The following is a 23,072-nucleotide window of genomic DNA, read 5'->3' on the forward strand; positions in this document are numbered from 1 at the left end:
CTCTGTGAATTTTATGATATTCTAGAGTTAAACTCTAGAAGGTCTGATAGCAAACCCTTCTCATCAGACAGGCCTCTTCACGGTCCACTCCATTCCTTGGAGTTTAACAGGCGCCTATCACCCTTTTCCAGCACATGAAGGTTTTGTAGAGAGCAAAAACCTAATGTAGCTGCACCTACAACCTCTGTGACGGTCCAGTTTGACCCTGCATCCTGACAATTTCAGCTCACCAAAACTCACCGAGGATTTGCACCCAAAGACCCTGATTTAGGTCCCACAGATGATCGTCTCAACTCTCTGGTCTCGTCTAACCTGATCTGATCTGATCTGTTTAGTCCACTCTCTGGGGGACCCTCCCTCTTCTCATGAAGAAATTGGAAAAACTGCAGAACCACAGTACACACACCCCAAACATCTCTGAGAACATCAACCACATCAGACAGCTCATCCAGCAAGCCCGCAACGCTGCCAGCAAGGTTGACCCTCCACACACACTCCAACACAATCGCATAGCAACGCAGCGCCTCACACGTCTTCTGACTCCTCCTCCTGGTTTGGCTCCTCCTCCACAGGTTAGTGTTCCGGTGAAATTTAACGGTGTATCCGGCATCCAAGTCCGGACTCCTCCGAACCTGGCCGACCTGGCCTCCTACACTTCTCTGAAGCTCTACATTACCTTGCCGGAGGCAGCACGAGCCAGGCGCCAGGATGACGGCAACAAACAGTTTGTCTTCTACCTTGGTAACAAGGATGTAAGCATTACCATAGCAACAAAGACATTTTTATTTCAAGTTCTTGTGTTGGTCGTTTGATGTCCTTGACTATAATAATAATTCACATCATTATTATTCTAGTCCAGTAAAGAGTTCCTGGGAATGACCCTGGAGGGGAGGAGCTGCGCTGGTACTTCAACGTTGGTGGAGAAACCGCTGAGGTGTTGATGCCTGAAGACGTCAAATCCAACGGAAAGTTCAACAGCATCGTACTGGAGAGGTAGCTAGTCCGTCTTTACGTTTCTGCTTCCGGTCCAGCACTGACAGTGGAAAGGTGGTGATTCTATTTTGGAGGGGAGAGCAGAAGTTCTTGTCGTTGTTGTTGTGGTGGTGCACCTGCAGCCAGAGGAAGAGTTCCAAATAAACGCAGACAACCAAGCCGCCATGTTTGATGTCTTTGTCCATCAGTAGCATGTCCTCTGCTCCTCTTTGGTAGTGAAACAGGAAAGGCAGTTTCATGTCTGAATAAGTGGTTGCGCCAGTCACATTTCAATAGAAACAAGGATCAGCCTGAATTGTGTCAATGAGCTGTGTGTGTGTGTGTGTGTGCGTGTGTGTGTGTGTTGTGTGCGCGTGGGGTTCCAGGATCCTTCAGTATGGTCAAATGTCCATGTCTTCTGAGGCCACTGAGGGGGAGGAAAGAGTAACTAAAGCCTCTGTGGAGGCGGGCGGAGATCAGGGGCTCCTCAACCTGCTGACTGATGACACCGTATTCTACGTCGGGGGATATCCGAAAACCTTCAGTGTAAGTTGAAAATGGCCTAATCGGTCCCGCGTCGACTGAGAGGCTGACGGTTGCTGTTTGACAGACGCCACTTCAGCAGCCCGTACTTGACAGTCCTCTCACGTTCACTACGTTTACTCGTTTACACTCCAATAATCCAATTATTGCCTCAACCCAACCATAGATGGACAGTGATATGCATGTAAATGCGTTAGTGCTCATGTGTTACCCCTTAATCAGAGGGGAACTAGGCAACACATGCGCTCATGTATGATCCCCGGAGCAAAAACACCCATGAACGCCAGTGTTAGCATACGGCGTTCTTGTTTACATCTTGAAATCAACATGACCAAGGGGGAGAGCGAGCGTCAAGTAAAGTGTACATTAGGTAGGAGGTGAACAAAGCTGGAGCGTAATCCAGCTTCCTGTTGTTAGAGAGCTCTGCTGCCTGACTCCAGTTGTTTAGGCTTTGCCAAATGTCAACCAGAAAGGAGGCCGTATTAACCTGCTGAAATGATGCACATCGCCACCTAGCGGCCACCTACGTCATGTTCCCCTCAGTTATCCAACTTTCTTTGTTGCATGTACACTGGGACAAGGAACAAATTCCACCAATGTCCCATTCTGAGCATAGCTGTATTACACTGTAGACACGTCAATGACTGAGAGGGGGTGCTTGAAGACATGTCCGACAGGAAATGCTGTCCTTTGATGATGACCACTTCCTGTTAAAGTATGTCCATGTTTGTGCTCTTTCAGCCTCCAGCTCAGCTCACGCTGCCAAACTTTAAGGGCTGTATTGAGTTGGAAACGCTGAATGAAGATGTTCTCAGCTTGTATAACTTTGAAAGAATTTTCTCTTGAACACCACGGAGGAGAAACCTTGTGGAAGGTCAGTGTCACTTTGAGTCCTCCCTGCAAGAAGAATGTTTTCTTTTGAAAATGGAAATAACCTCGGGCCAACTGTCATTAAACCCAGGTCCAAACCTGCTCTGACTCAGGCCTGGGTCAACGACGCAGCCTATTTCGATGGTACCGGCTTCGCTCAAATCAGCTTCGGAGAGGAATCGGCTCGCATGCAGCGCTTTGAACAGGAAGTTAAACTGTTGTCTCACAATGGAATCCTGCTGCTTCTGCACAATGGGGTAAAGCATCGTGGAAATGTTCATCTCAGAGACATAAGATCTGAGCTTAGCTTTGACCTTTCGTTGTTTTCCTCCATCAGAATCAGTTTCTGTGTCTGGCGGTGCTTCAGGGCCGACTCAAGGTCTACTATGACTTTACTGGTACCCTGGTGGAACTGGAACCCAAAGATCATTCATCGGAATTCATGAGGATCAGTGATGCTGACCCAAAAACTGTAGGTTTCCCTTCAAGATGCTGTGCACTGATACTCGTGAACATCGTTCAACAGCCCATGATGGTGATGATAAACAGGTTCAGACCACAGCAGCACTGAAAACCAGCAACCACAACCAACACAATCTGCCTTCAGCCGCCAGTGAACCTTTCACACGTGTGATACTGCAAAGTTGGTCTCTACGATTGCTTTTCATGCAGATCTGGAGCTCCAATGTACAGAAAGGCAGATTACCCTGGTCAGGACTCTCCATGGGTGTGTGTGTGTGTGTGTGAGAGAGAGAGACGACCCTCACACACATCTTCTGAGTGTTGTGTAACTGCTGTCATGTTGTAGGATCCAGCAGGTGTGGCTCATTGGAGTTATTGGGGACTCCTGGGCCCTGTATCCAGCTCTGACTGTGGATGGATGGATGGATGGATGGATGGATGGATGGATGGATGGATGGATGGATGGATGTATGTGTGTACAAACAGCCCATTTCCCTGGGGGGGTGTCACTATTGACAGGTGTGGCTTTCCTCTAGACTTGGCCTGCATATTGAGTCCTGGTGTGTAAGGGGATTTCCCACAATCCCTTGTGCCATTTTCAGGTTAAGGTTAGCTCTTTCTGACCTGGCTGTGCTGTTGCTGGACACACTGTTGCACCGGGACACAGGGGGCTCTCTCTCTCTATCCGTCTGTCTGTGGCGCTGAAGGAAAAGTCCAGCATGTTTCACCCTTGTCCAACGTGAGATCCACTTATGCTTGATGTGCTTTAGGACAATCCTCCCGAAGGTCTTCATGCTCACCGAAGGTATGACAATAAGGAGGATTGTTGTTCGACCAGGTACCAGGCACAGGTTCCACAATGGAGGTTTAAAAGTGGACAGCTGCAAAGGCAGGTTGAAAAGGTCCAGAAAGACTTCTAGTTTGTTGGTCTGCACACGTTAGAGTGAGACCCAAAGACCCTGATCTGGTCCTTCCTTCCACGATGTTGATTCTCTTCATGGAAGAGCACCGTGGTGTCGCCGCAGGGCCAGAGCCACTGGTCTTCCAGCCGCTCAAGGTTAACATTCTCTGGTCCCAGGTGCATCAAAGCGAGTAAAGGTGTTCAGGGTGTTGGGGAGAATAGAGTCATGGCTAAGCAGCGTGCCAGCTCCGTTCAAAATCCTGATGCCTCCCCACATAGTTTGAGTTGTTGTTTATTTGTACCTGCATTTTGCCAACGGAATGCTCTTTTCCAGCTCTTTCCAGGCCCTTCTGTCAGCCAGCTTCTCACCAGACCTGTAGGCAGTATCGTGGGCTTTGCGTTGGGGCTTCTCTGTGCTGCCCAGCTGTGGGTTTTGGTTTTGACAGGATTAGCACGGAACCTGGGTAGAACCGTGACAGACGTCCGTCCACTTCTTGCCCCCATTTGGCACTTCCCCTTTGGTTCCCTCAAAGCAGACCCGTAATGCTGGACATGTCTCATCGGTCCATACTTTATAGGACCATTGTGGTGGTTGGTCGTGTCCTCCAATCACAGGGTTATAGGCTGGGATCAGCAGTCCTCGAAACTAGTTCATTTGTTCTTTAAATGTAATGACGGACCGATCAGGGATGAATGATCAGGTGATGGAATGATTTCAATGCTTTCTAGATTGAGATCATCATCCTGAGATCTTCCACGAACCGTATTGTGGTGAGGAACAACCGCGTCGGCCTCTACACCCATCAGTTCACTGAAAACATCCATTCCTTCAGTGGGAGCTATTATCTGGGAGGAGATACCACAACAAAAAATGCCTGCTCAGTAAGGAGCACACACACACCAGGCACACAAACACACACACAGTAACAGTAACAAGTGGACGTGTGTTTCTGTTTCAGGCTGAAGAAGCTCTTTCCAAAGCAGGGCTCTCTGAAGGGCTGTTTCAGGAACGTGAAGGCACAGAACTCTCACATTGACCTGAAGAGGATGACCAGCTCGGGTGTCAGCTTTGGTTGTAACAGTGACTTGCTGGTAGGAAAATGTTCAAACGCTCTTCGTGCTCTCTCCTGGTTCCTTTGTTACTTTTGTTTTGTTTTGGTGATTCTGTCTGTCCATCCATGTTTTTTCCTTCATGGGGTGGGTGAAGCCATCCTAGCTGCCTCCAGGTGAAAGGCTGGGTTACCCTGCATACCCCCAACCAGTCACACTCCCACCTGAATTGAAACATGAATTTCAAACATTTAGCAATGGTGGATATATATTGGATGAGCTTGTTAAAGCCAGAACAATTTAAAATGTACGTTTTTCTGGCATAACATTAAAGAGTGTAGAAGAAGCAACTTAAAAACAAAGGTTTTTCTCAGCAGTAAACAATATTCTGCACTGAAATTGACATAATATTAATAACGACAACAATAATGATTAGTAGGGAACAGACAACAACAAAAATGAAAAAAAAGTTAAGCCATGTAAGAGTTGTAAAAGGAGAAACAGTGACGTCTGAACAGGTGGTTTTTAGGTATGAATTAAAAGAAGCAGCGTCTTCCTGTAGGGGGTGCGGCCTTCGAGGGGGCGTGGAAAGGAGCAGCTCATTTGCATTTAAAGCCACAGACACCAAAACAGTCCGATTCTGTCAGGCTCAAACTGGAGGTTTCAAGGATAATAGGCAATAAAGTGAGGAGATTTTTCTCCTGGAAGTAATCAGCTGACATGAAGGGTTATAGTGTTTTATCACAGTGTTTGTGCAGTGTTTGTCACCACCTGGTTTCATCAGCAGAGAGAACATCTCAGTGAAGGACAACATACCAGCCTCCACTGAACGTTCCTCTTTGTTTGATGCTACAGGTGGCTCGAGAAGCTCATTTCTCTGGTCAAAGCTACCTGGATTTGGTCCGTGAGCAACGTTCCTACCCTCAGAAACAACTTCTATGCAAGCTTCAGCTTCAGACCGAGCAGAAGGATGGACTCATGTTCTAACCACCACGATCAGGTGGACTACTTTTCCTGTTTGTTCTCAGTCCTGGCTGCCGTTAAAACAGGCTTCATCAGAAGTGTGTTCCTGTCCGTGCAGGACGAGTGGTGTCAGGTGTTCCTCTATGATGGACCGTGTGGGTTCGAGCTGGTAACAGGTGAGATTAAGACAGCAGAAGACCTACAATGATGACAACAGCCACTATATCTCCATTTACAACAGACTTGAATGGGTACCGTGGAATTTAAGCAGATAAAAGTTCTGATTAAAATGGAAATTTGAGACTGTTCCTCAACACCAGGTGCGTCTGTACATGGATGACGTGCTGGAGAAATCAAAAAGAGGGTATCAGACTGGACAGTAGGGGGGCGCGGTGGAGCGGCATCCTTGGAAGGAAGCACAGTCTTAGGAGGGATGCCCGACCATCTGGCACCAACTTAACTGGTTGCATCAGCAACGTATTTATCAAGAGGTCTGACCTTCTCCTCTCCTCTCCTCTCTCTCCCTCTACTCTCCTCTCCTCTCCTCTCCCTCCTCCTCTCCTCTCGTCATTCTCTCCTCGTTTTTTCTCTCTTACTCCTTTCTCACTGTCTTCACTCCTCTCCCTTCTCTCTTCACTCATCTCCTTGCTCTCTTCTCTCGGTCTCCATGCTCTCTTCACTCCTCTCCTCACTCTCTTCAGTCCTCTCCTTGCTCTCTTCACTTCTCTCCTCACTCTCTTCACTCCTCTCCTCGCTCCCTTTACTCCTCTTCTCACTCCCTTCACTCTCTTCACTCCTCTCTTCACTCTCTTCACTCCTCTCCTCACTCTCTTCACTCCTCTCCTCGCTCCCTTCACTCCTCTTCTCGTTCCCTTCACGCTCTTCAACTCCTCTCCTCACTCTTTTCACTCCTCTCCTTACTCTCTTCACTCCTCTCCTCACTCTCTTCACTCCTCTCCTCGCTCCCTTCACCCCTCTCCTTGCTCCCTTTACTCTCATCACTCCTCTCCTCACTCTCTCACTCCTCTCCTCACTCTCTTCACTCCTCTCCTCGCTCCCTTCACTCCTCTTCTCGTTCCCTTCACTCTCTTCACTCCTCTCCTCACTCTCTTCACTCCTCTCCTCACTCCCTTCACTCCTCTCCTCACTCCCTTCACTCCTCTCCCCACTCTCCCCACTCTCTTCACTCCTCTCCTCACTCCCTTCCCTCCTCTCTTCACTTCCTTCCCTCCTCTCCTGCTCACTTCTCTCCCTAAAGACATTGGCGCGTCTCCGATGTGTCATGTTGACGTATGGATGTGCTTCTGTGTTTATTTTGGGGCTTTGTTTTGTCAGGACAACCAACCCTCAGATGGTTCTGAACCTGCTGAAGGCAAAAGAAATGTTAATGTTCCCCTGAACTGTCCTGCTGCCAAGAAACCTCAGCAAATCATCAGCGCTCAACCCAAACACAACAATAAACACAAGGTTTCTGCAGTGGAACGCACACCAAAATACACACGGCAACAAGCAAAAACACACTAACAGCTCACACACTCACACACACCAGTACAGAGACAACTGTCATGTCAACAGTCTCCCTCTAACTCGCCAGGGGAAGAACAGGAAGGCGTCGGCAGTCCGGAGTCGCAACACGCGTGGCTCGTGTCATGGCGAGCCGTCACATCAGGAGCTTCGGGCGACACACTTCAGCGGCTCCTCCAACAGTTTTGAAACGCTACGAGGCCCCGCCCACTCCATTGTGAGTTTCCGTGAAAACAAGTTTAACACACATTTACTTGAAAGTGAAAAAGGTTGTCGTGAACGGATGTTACATGTTGACGTTGACTCATTAACTTATGTTTGTGTCACATTTTAGTTTTATAAAAATGTGAGTCATAGCAGGAAAAGTGGTCCTGGTGGAGCGACTGACAAGCTTGTTTAGCCAGTAAGCTTGTTAGCAAGGAGCGGGAAGTCACCTTTCAAGTTTTTGCGCCTATTTTTCTGCCAGGTCTCACATTTCCATGGAATTAAGGATCAACTCGTCTGATGGGCTGGTGCTGTACGCTACCACCAGGGGGCGCAGTGGTGCCATGATGTCCACTGGGCCTTTCAAGACGGCCACCTGTTGCTTCTACTGGATGGAGGGAGGAAGGAAGGTCCAGCCTGCGCAGCCGCAGGAAGGTATAATGACGACCAGTGGCACACGGTGAGGTCACACGCCGCGGGTCCAGGTGTGTCATGGCACCAATAGTGGGGGTGCAACAATATTCCTGTTGTGAGGATTTGTGCACGTGGTCTGGCTTAGGTTTACAACAGTTCAAGTCAGTTGAATTCAGCTTTTTAGACCTCTCATTATTATATATACTCACGCATGAGCGGAGCATTTGCTGAAAGAGCAAAATCAACAAATTTGACAGCTGGTTTCATGTAATTGCTTCCACCCGAACGAAGCAACAGTGGCAGAAACCTTGTAAAGGACCAGGTCCATCTGGGGCCTCCTCCTCCTGGTGGACAGATGGGTAAAGAAGAAACTGAGGCAGGTTCACTCGGGGTCCGAAGGTCACCCAGTCTCGGCCTATAGCAGCATAGATAAGACCATTAACCCCAAGAAATAATGCAAATTTGATCTGATGAAGACAAACTAGATCCAGATTAGTGAATGTGATCAGCCTGATCTATTCCTGACTAGTTCAGGACCAGAACCTGATGCTGGTTTGTTTGCCTGGAGCACTGAGTCTCATTAACGTGGAAGTGTGTATGGTTGTGTGTGTGTGTATGTGTGTGTGTGTGTTTCCAGGTATTTATAAAAACGAGAAGGAGAGAAGATCAGTCTGATCGTGGACGGGATCAATGCTCAGTCCAAGAGGGTCCCAGCTGGAGATCCACCTGGACTGACCAGCAACCTCTATGTGGGTGGAGTTCCATTTGCATTGAAGGTAAAACAAACTAACCAGACAGCATCAACATGAAGGTCAAAGGTGAAACATGAACGGATCTGGTTTGACCTTCATGTTCCAGGTTCTGGAGGGTTCATCGGCTGCATTAGAGACCTGCTTCTAAACCAAGCACCTGCGGAGAGGGCTACCCACAGCCAGGGAACAGTACCTTTGTTTCCAGGGTCCTTTGCTGCCAGGAGCCTACTTCCCAGGCCTCGGGGGTCACATGATCATCGGTGGTGACATCACTCTTTTTCTGTGGTTTTTTCAGCTGTGTGACTGGGCGGCTAATGCTCTGTTTGTCTGCAGATCAGTCTTTAGTTCTGGGTCGGGACCTGGAAATCCAGCTGGAGGTTCGGCCCGGTTGCAGATTCCGGGCTACTGTTGCATGCTGGGATGTCACCTGACCAACACCTGAGTTTAGTGCTGAGTCATGGAGAGGTAAGAAGAACCTGTTCAGGAACAGGAGGTCCAAAAAGACTGAATCCAGTACCAAGCTATGTGTGGTGTGTGCGTGTTGTGTGCGCGCAGTGTGTGTGTGTGTGTGTAAACAGGTGATTGTCTCAGTAAACAGCGGTACAGGTGATTTCTCAACATCCTTTACTCCTGATGAAGCTCTCTGCAATGGTCACTGGCACACGATCAGAGGTATGTTCTGGTTTGTTACCGTGGTGTGATGATGATATGATGATGATGATGGTATCCTGTCTTCTGTTAGTGATGAAGAAGAACAACATCCTTCAGCTGCAGGTGGACACTGTCAGTGAGCACAGGGTTGGGCCCAACAGAGCCGCTCCTCTGGGGCCAAACAGAACGTCTATGTGGGAGGAGTTCCAAGTGAGTATCACCTGGTGGGGGGGCACTTCCATCTCCATGGAGATGATGGTGCTCAGTTCCTACGGGTGATTCCATCAGATTGGGAAGGATCTGGATTGCTGATAACTGCCTCCTGTACTGTTATGATGGTTGAACCTCTGTCCACCAGATGGGATCCCCCCTGCCGGTCTACACGCCAGCCTGCCACCATTCCATGGCTGTGTTCGCCATGTGACCATCAACCACAGACCGGTCATGTTATCCAAGCCGTTGGGCGTGCATGGTGCCGTGGGAACGCAGGGCTGCCCCACATGTAGACAATCATATTCTCAGCTACAGGTTCTTGGTGATGGCATGTGGTCACTCCAGTTAATTTAAATATAGGCTCATATTTATTTTGTATCGTCAAACACGATTTCTTGTTTGGTTTGTTTCCCCGCTGAAGTCTGACATGTTGTCAGTGTCTCCAAAAATGTGACCAGTGGCAAAAGTCCTATCAAATTACAGTATCGTGATACAGAAGTTTGGATATTAATAAAGTTACCTTTTATTTGTGATGTATTTTATGTATAAAAAATCGAAAAATGCTATAAAATCAATGAAACAAATATTGTTTGGAGTATAAAAAGGCAATACGCTCCTTTAGCTTGATTTAGGAGGTTGGGACACCAGGACCTGGTCAGAAACTTCAAAATGAACCAACATGAATGGATGTAAATTCTACATTTTAAGGCACAGAAAAATAAGCTACTTCCTGTCACCCCATCCCCCCCCCCTCGCATATTAACACACCTATAAATAAAGTTTATCACAAAAACACACCTGTCGTATTCTGAAGCATCACTGACTTTTTCCAAGACCTGGCCTTGGCCTTTACTCACAGAAAGAGTAAAGTCTTCTTCACCACAGTGACATTTCTTTACGCCTCCTCATTCATCTGCTCTTCTCCGCAAACATAAAAAAACATTTATCCAGACTTGACCAGAACTCTGGAGCAGGACAGGTTGGAACGTAACACCAGTTTATAGCAGGTAGGCATGGGTTGGATCGTTGGAACCAGGAGGTCCTTAAGATCTCTGACCTCTGAGGAGTCTCACTGAAGGAACTCTAAGCTAAAGAGGCGTCAACATACAGTAGATGGATGGCTGGGTTTTTAGGGTGTCACCTCTGCACCAAGTGGGGCCCAGAAAGCCCTCAGCTGGGGATGCCACACTCGGTATTTATATATACACACATTACATGTTAGATTTAATAAAATAAAGAAGTTGAATGAGAGAAGCTCTTTGTCCACCATGCTCCAGATTCAGAACAAATGTTAAAAAGTGGGACTCAAGGGGAACGGACTCTTCCAACCAAGCTAGCTCCCTAACTTATGAAGGAAGAACCGGTTAAAGTAAAGAACTGCGCGTTCATTTAGACAAAACATCTTCGATGTCAAACTAACAACAGGTTGAGAAAAAGCTGCTAGCGGCTGTGATCCGGGGCAGAGCGGAGGGCCGCAGCACACAAACGAGTTCTCCTTTTTTATTAAATACCAGCACAACACTGAGTGTGATGTTGCTTTTCCACAAAAGTTCTACAGGTGTGTTTATTAGGTAACAGTAATAAGCAAGAAGAGCTTTGATTTGTTTGTTGAATCATTTATTTGGCTCCACAGCTGGACGGAGACTGACTGCTGCTAATCAGTCATTAACACCTGTGCAGCAGAGTGATAATATCTGCCAAAGGTCCCAGTGCTGCTGTCTATGTCAGCATTCATGGAACGCCTCTTGTCCAATCAAATTACGTGGTTGTAAACTGACGTATGTAGAACAGCCCATAACGCTGAAACAGAATTTTAATTTCAGCAGCCACCAGCTCTTGAATTTAATCTAATGTTTTGGAGGTATGTGCCTGGGAGGAGCTCGGTCTGGGGGCTTGGTGGCCCCAGCACACCTGCAGCTGACTGGGATTATTCGGCGACCCTTTACGCAGCTGACACTGTTTCACCCCCATCAGATCATTTTGTCTTTGCCAGTGGTAACTTACGTATGTAGAAATCTATTGAAGCTGCCAAAGCTATTCAAATTTGCTTTGTTTCTCCTCCCGAGGTCACCATGTTCCCCCACAGACAAGTGCTTCACACGTCCCCTTTACAACCCGAGACACACCTGCACTTTTATAAATAGACATTTTACGACACTTTTCACACCTCCTCTCTGCATTCTCAGGTCACCACCTTGCGCCTCACGATTGAACCTTGACAGTCACTAGATCAGGGTGGGCCAATCTAGTCCACAAGGGCGAGATTCAAGCCAGACCTTCTGTCCTACAGGTAGACAATGCTTTCACCTGGGTTTCATTCACTTTGGTGCAGTTTCTGCCTGGTAGGACACAAAACCCGGCTTGATCCAACCCTCAAGGACTGGACTTGCCCACCTCTCCTCGAGGTTAATCCATTATGTTGATGTTCTTGCTGTCCAGAGTCTGATCTCTGAAGCGACTTGCTGTTTTTCCAGTCAAACAAATCAAATACGTGGCTCCACGATATTTAATGGAAGCACATCCATGAAGTACGTCATAATCGGGAAATCCCACTGATCAGGGATCATTTATGTAGAGCTTGTGTAGCGATATGAAGCACCTTTTAAATCGGTCATACCGAGCATTTGGTCATCAGACAGCATGAGTAGCCTGAAGCCAAGACATTGTGACCCCCAACTTTTGACCAAAATCTCTCCTTCAACTCACACAAAGTGCCTTTTTTCACTTGAGAAACATCACAAAGATCAGGAAGAAGCTGCTTGACGCGGCATGATGCTGAAAAGTTAGTCCATGCATTGTTTACTTCCAGGCTGGACTATTGTAATTCTTTATTATCATGGTGTCCAAACTCCTCTTTAAGAAGCCTCCAGCTGATCCAAAATGCTGCAGCCAGAGTTCTGACAGGTATTGACGAAAGAGATCACGTAACTCCTGTAATTGCGTCTCTTCATTGGCTGCCCGTTAAATTTAGAATAATTTTTAAAACCCTTCTTTTGACCTACAAGGTCCTCAGAGGCCTAGCTCCATCCTACCTGGAGGAGCTAGTGACACCTTACCAGCCTAATAGACCGCTCCTGCTCTCAGAATGCTGGTCTACTTGTGGTTCCCAGAGTCTCTAGGAGTAGAATGGGGGGCCGAGCATTTAGCTACCAGCCCCCCCTGCTATGGAACCAGCTCCCTGTCCAGGTACGGGAGGCTGACTCCTCCTGAACTCCTCTTTGAAAAGCTTATTGTTACTAATTCTGTAGTTCCAGTTACTATCCATAGACAGACAAATTATCATACTTAGGGGGTCGTCTAATCGTTTAGGTCACATCTTAGTTATGCTGTTATAGCCGAAGGCTGCCGGGGTCCGGAAACATGATCACCTGACAGGCCTCTGTCACCCCACTGGGTCCTGGTCTCCTCTCCTCTCCTCTCCTCTCCTTCTCCTTCTCCTTCTCCTTCTCCCTCTCCTCTCCTCCTCTCCTCTCCTCTCCTCTCCTTTCCTCTCCTCTCCCTCTCCTCTCCTCTCCTCTCCTCTCCTCTCCTCTCCATTTGATTTGATTTGATTGAGCCAGGAGGGTCAGCGACAACAACTCATGACTCTGTGGCTGATAAGAGTTTTATTGATGGCACTTTAGCTGCTAAATTGGAGCTCTCACTTCAGCCTCTTCACTCTGCCTCGGTGGCCAAATCCCTTAATGGTAGGCAGCTGACGGATGTCACCCATGTCTCTGCCCTTGTGTCCCTGCTTACTTCTGGCAATGATAATGAATTTGTTTGGCTCCACATCATTGACCCCCTCATGGCCCAGTTGTACTAGATCTCCCTAGGAATCACAACCTGCACATGGATTGGGTTAACAAGATTCTGGGTTGGAGCCTCTCTTGTCCTCTTACCTTTGCCAAGCCCATGCTCCAATCCTTCTTGTCAAGGATTCACCTGACCGGTTTGCCATCCCACATGAAAATTTGGACCTTAGTCCCAGTTCAGGAGGTGGAGGTCAGTGTGCCACTGGGCCCCGAGGGGGCATGAACTGCCTTACAACAGGCCTCAGCCAGGATGAATTGCTAATCTTGACCAGTATCGCTCCAAGACTACCATATTGTGAGGGACAGCTCATCTGGCTTTACACTCGGGACATTCCCCTGAAGGTTGACTGTCGGAAGCTGGCTCCCCGATTCATCAGGCGCTTACCCATTGTGAAGATTATTTGTCCTGCTGCAGTTCCACTTAAGCTGCCCTCCACCCTCCCTCCACCATGTCCACCCCACTTTCCACGTCTCTAGGATTAAACCTTAAAATTTATTTTAGACATCAGATCCTGGATGGCAGAAAACTTCCTAGCATGGGACTAATGTTTTAATTATGGATGCTGGGGCTCAGAAAGAGAAACTTTTATCCAAACTGCAAAAACTCTCCGTAAGAATTGCTTTCGCGATATGATCCCTCAAGGACCAAGATATTTTCCAGGACCTAGTCCCCGTTTGTGGACTAGTCTGAGAACCTGAAGGTCGCTCAGAATATTTAAATATAAGGCATGCTAATTGCTATTTTCTTAGTCATTTACATTTTAGCCCTTCTTATTTTAGCTATTTGTTTTTATGCTATTTGCCTTGAATTTCACAAGCATTTTATGTTTTAATTCCATATCTCCAGCAGTTCTGTTTTTATTCAATGTAGCCTGGCTGTAGTTTGATTCACATTTATTTATTTTTCCCACATAAAAAAAATCTTGAAGATTTTATCCATGGAAATTGTTGCCTTACTAAAGATAATGCAATATTTGCTCCTATTAAGACCCTGTGCAAGTACTGTAGTATTATGAGGGGGAAAAAAGACTTCCTGTTTATGTCTGTTGACACACAGATCACGAGTGCAAAGTGGGCGGGGTTTCTTCGCATCGCCCCGCCCCAACGTCCAAAGATTGACAGTTCAGTCCTCTTAGCCGTTAGCACAGAGGGTCCTGAACTTGACGCTGAATTGGGATGCACAGATTATAAAGAAGACGGTTCCCGCTTCACTACAGAGTCCGGAGTGTGCAAGTGTTCGTGTGATCAGGACGAGGTAAGAAATCCCCAGAGGCAGACGATGGAATAATAGCAGTCAACTCTGTTGCCCTCGGATTAGTGAGCCACTAGCCGCTGGTTAGCTCAGGGTTAGGAGCAGGTTAGCCTGTATGCTAACTAACATGGTTGGTGTGTTTCTTTGATGCGGTGTCCAGAGATTATCCGCTTTATCCACACTTGCTCACGAACCGGGTCGCCCTACAGCGTCCTCAACGTCCGGGGGCACATGGAAACCGCGGGGTCCAAATGTCGAGTTGGTTAAATGAAGACAGATGATCCGATTCTGGGATAAATCCAGATTTACAATCTGAAAATAAAGCAAGTGGAGGGTTCGAGCGGGGCTGTCACCCTGGATGTTGTCAATGTTGATGGACCGACGAAATTGACATTAGTTTCTCATTGAGTCTTCATTGATTATAATGGGTAAAACACATTATAGTGAGGTGCGCGTGCGTGCGTGTGACTGAGGGTTGCGAGAGAAAAGTGCAACATGACAACCTGGGAACGTTTATTTGATCGTTGTCAGATTTAAATACGGTAGGACAGTTGTGTGCGCGTGTGTGTGTGTGTGCGCGCGCGCATTTAGAACCAGGAAGTGTTGCCTGACAGATTGTGGTCACATTTGCAATTACATTTGCAATTCCCACAATTAAATCTTAACTTTGGAATCGACACACACACACACACGCACACGCACACACACCATATGTCAGCCTGCAGTGAATGGACAGTTGCAGCCTCTGACTGACTAACTCTTATTGGCTTACTCACTCAGGTGGTAGGGCGGTGGGGGTTTCAGTTTAGCCACGAGCACACGTGCGCTAATATGTTGATAATCCCAGGATGGTGAATTGTCTGCATCGGTTAATCTCTGGTGGTGGGTGTTAATCTGAGGTGGGTGGGCCATGAACTCTTAAATCTAGTGTTTTGCCTGGTTTCCCTAGTAATCGTGTCAATTTTGTAGAGTATGGTGGTGTATCACACACACATACACACACACACGCACAGCACCACTCCTTCCCCCTCACAATCAGCAGGGACACGATGGCATCAGTGTTTACGGTCACTGAAGGTCGTAAGGCCGAGATCTAAAGGTGACTCAGCACGGCGCCGATGTGGCTGGAACTTTTATGGTTTTTGAGCAGTTTTCTTCTGGATTTGCGGTTGTTTGTGTTTGTTGTCCATGTCTGTCCCCTGTGGGCACAGAGGGTTACGTGACGTGATATCGTTCCACGACGTGTCGTGACGTTAAAGCCTCGTCGGTGGTTCACGACGTATGGGCCACACTTCCTCTGCTGACCTGTGGGGGCAGCATCGCGCCTTTGCTGGGTGTCAGCAGGTCAGAATCTGAAGGGGAACCCTTGTTGAAGATGCCCCCCCCCACGTACAAACCTTAAATGTGGCAACATTTCGGGTTTCCAGTGGACGTTATTGATGGTGACGGTGAGCGACCACGTACACAGCGGCTAACTGTAGCTACGAGCCGTCAGTTTCTGGACTCGCTGGGCGGTGCCTCCACGCTTTTGCACTTTATAATATTATTTTGTTTTTATCTTCAGTTGGAAATGCTGTTACAGAGGTCAGGTATTCACAGTTTACCTGAAATATGAAGCCAAAACACTGAAAATGTGCAGGTGTTTGGTAAATAAAGGCAGCTAGGATTGTGTTTTCCTTCATTTTCCCCTTAATGGCTCACGTTTGTGGCGGGATGGTCGCGTCTGTGCTGTCGAGGCTGCAGCACACCGACCATCCACCGACCGGCGGCCGTGGTCTCACCTGCTCCAGGTGGAATAAATGAGCCGTGACTGCCAGAACACACTCAAATCAGTTGTATTTATCAGACAGGCAGAGCAGCCATGGACCCTCAGAGACAGAGAACTCTCTCTACGTCTGGAGAATCCCTGTATGTCGTGCTTGGAGTTGACAAGAACGCCACCACAGAGGACATCAAAAAATGCTACAGGTAACCTCTGACCCCTCTACAAGTTCCCTACAGCCCAGCCTCTGAATTGACCCCCCACAGTGTCTGGGTGTCTGTGCTGAAAGTGTGTGAACCCCTAGATGTTTGTGTTGTTTTTTAACTTTCCTCATGCCAGTTTTTGTTTGAAATCTCAGGAAACTGGCGCTGAAGTTCCACCCCGACAAGAACCCCGACAACCTAGAAGCTGCAGAAAAGTTCAAGGAGATTAACAACGCTCACGCCATCCTGAGCGACGCCACCAAGAAGAACATCTACGACAAGTATGGCTCGCTGGGCCTGTTTGTGGCCGAGCAGTTCGGAGAAGAGAACGTCAACAACCTACTTTGTTCTATCCAGCTGGTGGGCCTAAGGTAGGAAACATGACCACCTGGGGGCGACAGAGCGCTTTCTGTCTGAAGAAACTTCAACGTTTCACCCATTTTTCACTCTAGAGGACCTAAAATGCTAAAATAACCTAAATAATCATCTATAAATGAGTTTCTTAAATGTGTCATTTAGTAATTAGAGTAACAGTTAATGTAAGACTGGATTTCATCAATAATAACAATGATAATAATAATAATGGTATTTTTAATGATTTCTGACACATTTAATCGCACATTTATGGATGTATTCCCTTTTTTAATGAACACATTTAATTAACGATGCATTTGTTTTATTAATCAAAGCTCGGCTAGAATGCAGCGCCACGTCTTTATTCCTGTTCTGACTCGCTCCACAATTTAAGTTCAGTCATAATATCTGAGTCACGTATATGAAACAAAGACGCCTCACAAAATGTGACTGATGAAAAGGTTTTTTCCCCTCTGAAATGGTGCTGCTGCTACTAACTACTGTGGGAGATGACGGAAGAGCCTCCCAACGGTCCTCAACCCCATGAGACACCAGGGTGTTTGCCAGGGTGACCACACTGGCCTGGTTTGTCATGCGTGTGCAGCATCAGCCTCTCCCTCCCTGGGAAAGCTGTCCATGGTCCTTGAGGGGACTTGGATTTCGGAGGAACGATGCGGTTTTGGCCCTGGTCGTGCTCTGGGAGAGGTGCTCTGAGAGTATGGGGTTGGGGGCCCTCTGCTCAGGACTGTACGGTCCCCTGTGCAACTGTAGCTTTGAGACATTGCTTCAGCTTGTCAGCAGTAAGTCGGACGTGTTCCCAAAGAAGGAACAGAGTCAAAAGGTGAGAGTGTGAGGAACTGGTCCCACCCTCACTGACGGCCTTACTGCAGTCGGCCACTAGATGGCATCAAGATGCTTTAGCAGCTCTGTGTTGCACATTACTTTGAAATAATCCTGCTTTGACACTTGATCTGTGTCCCACTGAGGACGCTAATGTCCACCTGCTGCTGATAGTTGTATTAAAACCACTGTCTCTTGTTGTCGACAGGCGTTGTTCGTCTTCTGTTGCCTGGCAACTGGCTGTTACTTCTGCTGTTGCTTGTGTTGCTGCTGTAACTGCTGCTGTGGTAAATGTAAACCTCGGCCCCCCATGGACCAGGAGCCTGAGTTCTATGTGTCCCCCGAGGATCTCGAGGCCCAGATGAACGTCGAAGAACGAGGTGAGGTTGATTTTGTCAGTTTACGGTCACCCTTTTTTTGAGGCTTAAATCCTGTTGTTTAACACGTGTGTGTGTGTGGTGTGTGTGTGTGTGTGTGTGTGTGTGTGTGTGTGTTGTGGTGTGTGTGTGTGTGTGTGTGTGTGTGTGTGTTGTGTGTGTGTCCACAGATGAGCCCATCGTGATGCAGCCTTCCTCGGCAACAGAGACCACCCAGCTTACTTCTGATGCCCACCAAAGCTACAGAACTGACTCTTACTGAACACGTGTGCTTACACACACACACTCACTCACACACACACACACACACACACAGACACAGTCACTTCCTGTCAGTTCATCTGTGTTCTGTTGACTCAACAGAACACACACACCAGCAGCGGTTTATGAAGAGCAGCAAAGAGAGGTTGAATCAATCCTGAATGACTCCAGTTCAGCATTTGTAGTTGTTTTTATACTTTAGGGAAGCAAATTTAAATATCGATCATTTGCTAATCCGAAGCCATAGCGTGTCGGTTGGTTGTTATTTGTTTTGTGATCGGTGAGCGTGTTAGACGAGGGTCTTCGCACCAGGAGACCATCTGTGTGTGTAAGTAAAAGGGTTTTAAATCATCACTTTTGTTGTCTACATTAAGATAGGAAATTGAACTACTGCATTAATTTACATCAGATAATCTTCAGCGTGTCACAGGAATGTTACCTCTCAACTCAGGTAATCAATAATCTGCTGATCTACTGAGATGGAACCCCAGTATCAGATCCCCAGGAAGGATTCTGGCAGCACAGCAGCTGATTGTTTCATTCTGTCCGGATTCATTGAACCATCACAAAACCATGACGTGCTTAAGTCAGAACGTTTCTTCTTCACTTTCATCATCTTTGTCTCAACCAAACTGTGAACTGGAAACCAAAATCCATCCAGCTCTCCGGGATTGAATCCCCCATCCTCAAAGGTGTTTCCGAGACACTCTCGGACTAAATCCTGTTTGGTTTTATGAAGATTTTACCCCAGTTCTAAACCAGCGAGTCAGGCTAGAAAAAGACTGAATCAGGATTTCTTCCCATTGTATCTTCTCTACAAAAGAATAAGAAATAGAAATCTAAGCAGAAAAACCTCTCCCCCCGATCACCAGCGATGACAATAAAGTGACCGAGGAACCCTGGGGACGCCCCCCTCGTGCACTAATACAGAGTGGTTCTTGTTAACGCATAACCTAGTCCAATAGTCCAAAACAATTTTATTATCATTCACAAATAGCATTTTGGAAGAAAACTAAGTTTTCAGGTGGGAGTTTTGTTTTTTGGCCCCCAGTAACTCAGCAATCTGTCATTGGTTTTATCTGAAAACCCCTTTGGGGGCAGATAACAATGTCCCTGTCCCCGCGGATTTGACCCAAACTCGTTTTCTTTGATGTTTAGTCTTTCAGGTCCACCAGTCTAACAGCACAAGAACTGGGGTGAACAGTCCCGCTAATCATGTGAAGCACTCTTCTATTTCTATTTATTTTTCTGTTTTTAATACTCGATTAACTAGCGGTTTTGTCAGATGTTTGGAGTTAGTTGCTTCTGTACAAGTAAATGGCAGCGTACTGAGCTAGTTTTTGTTTTAGCCTGTCCTGCTCATCCACGGCTTCTGTTTTCTGTCATCAGGCAGATCTCACAATCAATAAAGTATCTGTTGCCAGATAAATGTTTGTTTTTGCAATATTTCAATTTTAAAATGGCGCAACTGTGTTGAATCTCCATGGAATTTCAAGTAAACCATCAATGAGAAGAAGAGGAGTTCCGTTCCTGAAGAATATTTTGTCAAAGTAAGTTGTTAGACCTTAAATCCCTGAGCAACAACGTTATTTGTTCAGTAGTTTTTCATCACACTTGAAAGGGGGACATGATCTTGCAATGCATTGTGGGCCGTGGTCACCATGTGAGCAGGCGACAGAGTCTCAGTCAGGTAAAATCGGTCAAAGGAATCCAAAGTTGCTTGGCTAATGCTAGCAGCCTACTAAATTCTACATGTGAAACAACATAACGGATGTAACGACATTTTTTTGCCGATAGTTCATGACTCGGCAGGTTTGCACTATGTTTAACTTGTTTTTACTTTCTGCTGCGTTAATGCGAGAATATACAAGAAGAAAAAACAAAGAGCTCTAAAGTAAAGGAAAAGCCCCTCCTTGTATGAAGCTTAATAAAGAAAGTTTTGGGTTTTTTCTCGTCTTCTCAAGCACTTCAACCCTTTCGGAGTCGCAGGGAGGGGGGCACATTTGGGTGAAGGCAGGTCCACCCCTGGAGGGAAGACCAGTTCATTACAGGGCCCTGGACATTTATGAGCTTAGTGCCTTGCTCATGGGTACCTCGGCAGTGCTCTGAAGGTAATCTGGTTCCCCTGCTACCAGAACAGCTTCCATGTTTTATCTGCTGTTGCGCTCAAACCAGGAACCCTCCGCTCCTCAGCCCAGCCCCGCTCTAAAGGTGGTTGAGACAAATGAGCTCCAGGGGCGTAGACCAGACTGAGACCAGCCTGAGACCAGCCTGATGATCTGCCTGAGACCAGCCTGAGATCTGCCTGAGACCAGCCTGAAGGAAGAACAGAAACACACAAAACAAACAAATCCTAACAATAAAAAGGTCTAAAACCCATTAGAAGCAGCCACTTTTACGTTCGTACAGGTGAGTCTAAAACAGCTCCCTTGAAGCCTTCGGCAGCCATCAGCACGTGTAAGTGACTCCAAAGGTCACTTTAGGGTGGATGGGGGAGCATACACTCCGCAGGAAAGCCCCTACCCAGAACCTTCTCACTGTGACGCACCATCGTGGATCTCTGCACCATCGTGCTGCACCAAAGTTACGCAATGTGAACCGTTGCCACAAGTAACATCAAGACGTTACTTAAAACTGCAGCAAATAAACACATTTAAATCTATTTTTAGTCAGTAAACAATTAACATTCTTATATTTGTTTATTCATGTTTGTTATTTGAGATGAACAAGTATTTAAATGGTTTCTAATTGCAGAACATGTAGAATATACAAACATTTATGAATCATTTCATGTGTCCTCTTTTATTTGTTCTGTTCAGTGAAAGAACTCTACAAGTCGAGCCAACTTGGACAAACTGGTCGTGAAACTCTTTAACGTCACTGTGAAGCTTTAAATTTCACGGCTGCACGGAAAAATGGAAGCATCAAATCTAAAAATGAACAATCGAACTGCGTGTGAATGAAGCAGATTCTGACTCTGCGGTTCTTTAATAGGACTCTCTGAAACCAAAGAACCAGCAGCTGAAGCTTAATCTGGTCACATACCAACACTGCCACATATGGTGTGTGTGTGTGTGTGTGTGTGTGTGTGTGTGTGGGGGGGGGGGGGGGTTGTGTAACCTGACCAGACCACCGCGTGCTCCAGTCTGGACTCTTTGGTTGACAGTCAGAAAGAGAAGTGTCTCAAACGTGTCATGATTGGAATATTGAGGCAGAGCTGATGCTGGAGGGGCCCCTGGCAGCAGGTCCGGAACGTTTTCCCAATGAGCCGGGAAACGGACAACCCAACCGCGATGGACTCGCGTGAAATATTCTGACCTTTTCTCATAACGACGTCAGTGTTGGATTCCTGGAATAGACACATCTTCCTGCTGAAGTCCAGAAAGGTAAGTTAAGCAGTGTGTTCATCAGCTGATGCACAGTTTAAGACCACAGATGAGATAAGCCACCTGAAAACCCCTCTAAAATCAAATTAAAGCCTCAAAAAGAAAGGTCTCAGTAATGACTAGTTTAATGAGATTTCTTACATCCAAACTTCCTTAAGGCAAACAGATATAAATGTTTCCAGGAGGCGATGGGAACGTTTCTCTCAGTGGTGAAGATGGTTCTATGAAGGAGAACCACTGGCTGGAACTCATGTCCCTTTTTGAAAACTATCCTTGCAGTCCATCCCCAAATGTTCCCACATGGATTTAGATCAGGGAAACACAAATAGAAACACAAAACACTGATGTAATGAAGTCTCTTTCAGACAGATATTAAGCTGTAATCAATCTTGGGCCCTGGGTCAAGACCATGCAGATGAGGGTCCTGGGTCAAGACCACGTAGGTAAGGGCCCTGGGTCAAGACCAGGCAGGTGAGGGTCCTGGGTCAAAACCACGCACATTGGGGGCCCTGGATGTGAACACAGATGAGGGCTCCGGACTTTTTATGGACATAATTTCTAGGAGCAACCTGCTGGGGGAGTTGGGCCAGGTTCAATGGACCTAGATTTTATCCTTTTGATCATCTGGCCTTGATGCCATCCCGGGGAAGGTATTTTGGGCATGTCCATCCAGGAGGAGACCTCAGGCCAGATCAGGACTTCGGAGAAGAAGAAAAAGTACAGCATAAGTAAATAAGCAGGGCACTAAAATATTCAGTATATTGTACTGAGCTGTTCAGGGCTGGACGGGGCACTTCAGTCATAGCTGCCCCCAACACACAGATGTGTGTGAACTGGAGAAGATTTATTTTAGTATTTTAGTAAGACTATAGGAAATGCTGGAGGCCCTTGTGTCTCTCTGAGCTGCTGGATGGGCTCAAAGCCTAAAGGGCTTCTCAGATGATATGCTGTTGTTGCCAGGGAGGGGGAGGAATGTTCATCTACCAGGGCTTCGGTCAGAGGGGCTTGGACTAAGGCACGGTCTGGGGGCCTTAGTACTGTCCTGGGTCAGGGGAGGTACATTCATTTCTATTTCTTCCACCGAAGACAAACATGGGAAAACTGTTGGAATCGTGGAGCGCATTTGATCGGTCTGCAAATACTTCCCATTTCCTCTACGGATTTGGATTTTCTGTAAAGCATGTTGGAGTTGCCCTCGTTAAAATGGAGAGCTTTTATCACAGTCTTCTGATGTGCTGTAATGTTGTGCTGTCCCGGAGCAACGTTAAAGTATTAAACTTTCTCGGTAAATTTGTTGGAGCACAGATTCAGCCATACCCTGCTG

General features: G+C 46.9%; 1 protein-coding gene, 3 long non-coding RNA genes and 1 pseudogene across 4 annotated transcripts; all 5 read left to right on the top strand.

Annotated features, from left to right (window-relative positions):
- The first annotated feature begins 894 nt into the window (after positions 1 to 894).
- LOC115249265 (uncharacterized) lies at positions 895 to 4,571 on the top strand. The gene is made up of 6 exons (XR_003887964.1): positions 895 to 993; positions 1,359 to 1,518; positions 2,257 to 2,389; positions 2,477 to 2,642; positions 2,723 to 2,857; positions 4,478 to 4,571. It is a non-coding gene; the product is annotated as an uncharacterized lncRNA (long non-coding RNA).
- Positions 4,572 to 4,605: 34 nt separating this feature from the next.
- On the top strand, positions 4,606 to 5,697 carry LOC115249268 (uncharacterized). The gene is made up of 3 exons (XR_003887967.1): positions 4,606 to 4,630; positions 4,708 to 4,840; positions 5,654 to 5,697. It is a non-coding gene; the product is annotated as an uncharacterized lncRNA (long non-coding RNA).
- Positions 5,698 to 5,768: 71 nt separating this feature from the next.
- LOC115249083 (laminin subunit alpha-4-like) lies at positions 5,769 to 11,731 on the top strand (annotated as a pseudogene).
- Positions 11,732 to 14,410: 2,679 nt separating this feature from the next.
- On the top strand, positions 14,411 to 16,900 carry LOC101061153 (dnaJ homolog subfamily C member 5-like). The gene is given in 4 exon segments (XM_029833370.1): positions 14,411 to 14,568; positions 16,412 to 16,533; positions 16,686 to 16,866; positions 16,868 to 16,900. Coding segments are annotated over 3 exon segments (321 nt in total). The 5' UTR covers positions 14,411 to 14,568; positions 16,412 to 16,426.
- Positions 16,901 to 17,878: 978 nt separating this feature from the next.
- Positions 17,879 to 18,716, top strand: LOC115249266 (uncharacterized). Its single transcript, XR_003887965.1, has 2 exons — positions 17,879 to 18,104; positions 18,272 to 18,716. It is a non-coding gene; the product is annotated as an uncharacterized lncRNA (long non-coding RNA).
- The last annotated feature ends 4,356 nt before the right edge of the window (positions 18,717 to 23,072 follow it).

The sequence above is a fragment of the Takifugu rubripes genome, chromosome 3 (assembly GCF_901000725.2).
Source record: "Takifugu rubripes chromosome 3, fTakRub1.2, whole genome shotgun sequence".
In the NCBI taxonomy this organism is placed as follows: domain Eukaryota; kingdom Metazoa; phylum Chordata; class Actinopteri; order Tetraodontiformes; family Tetraodontidae; genus Takifugu; species Takifugu rubripes.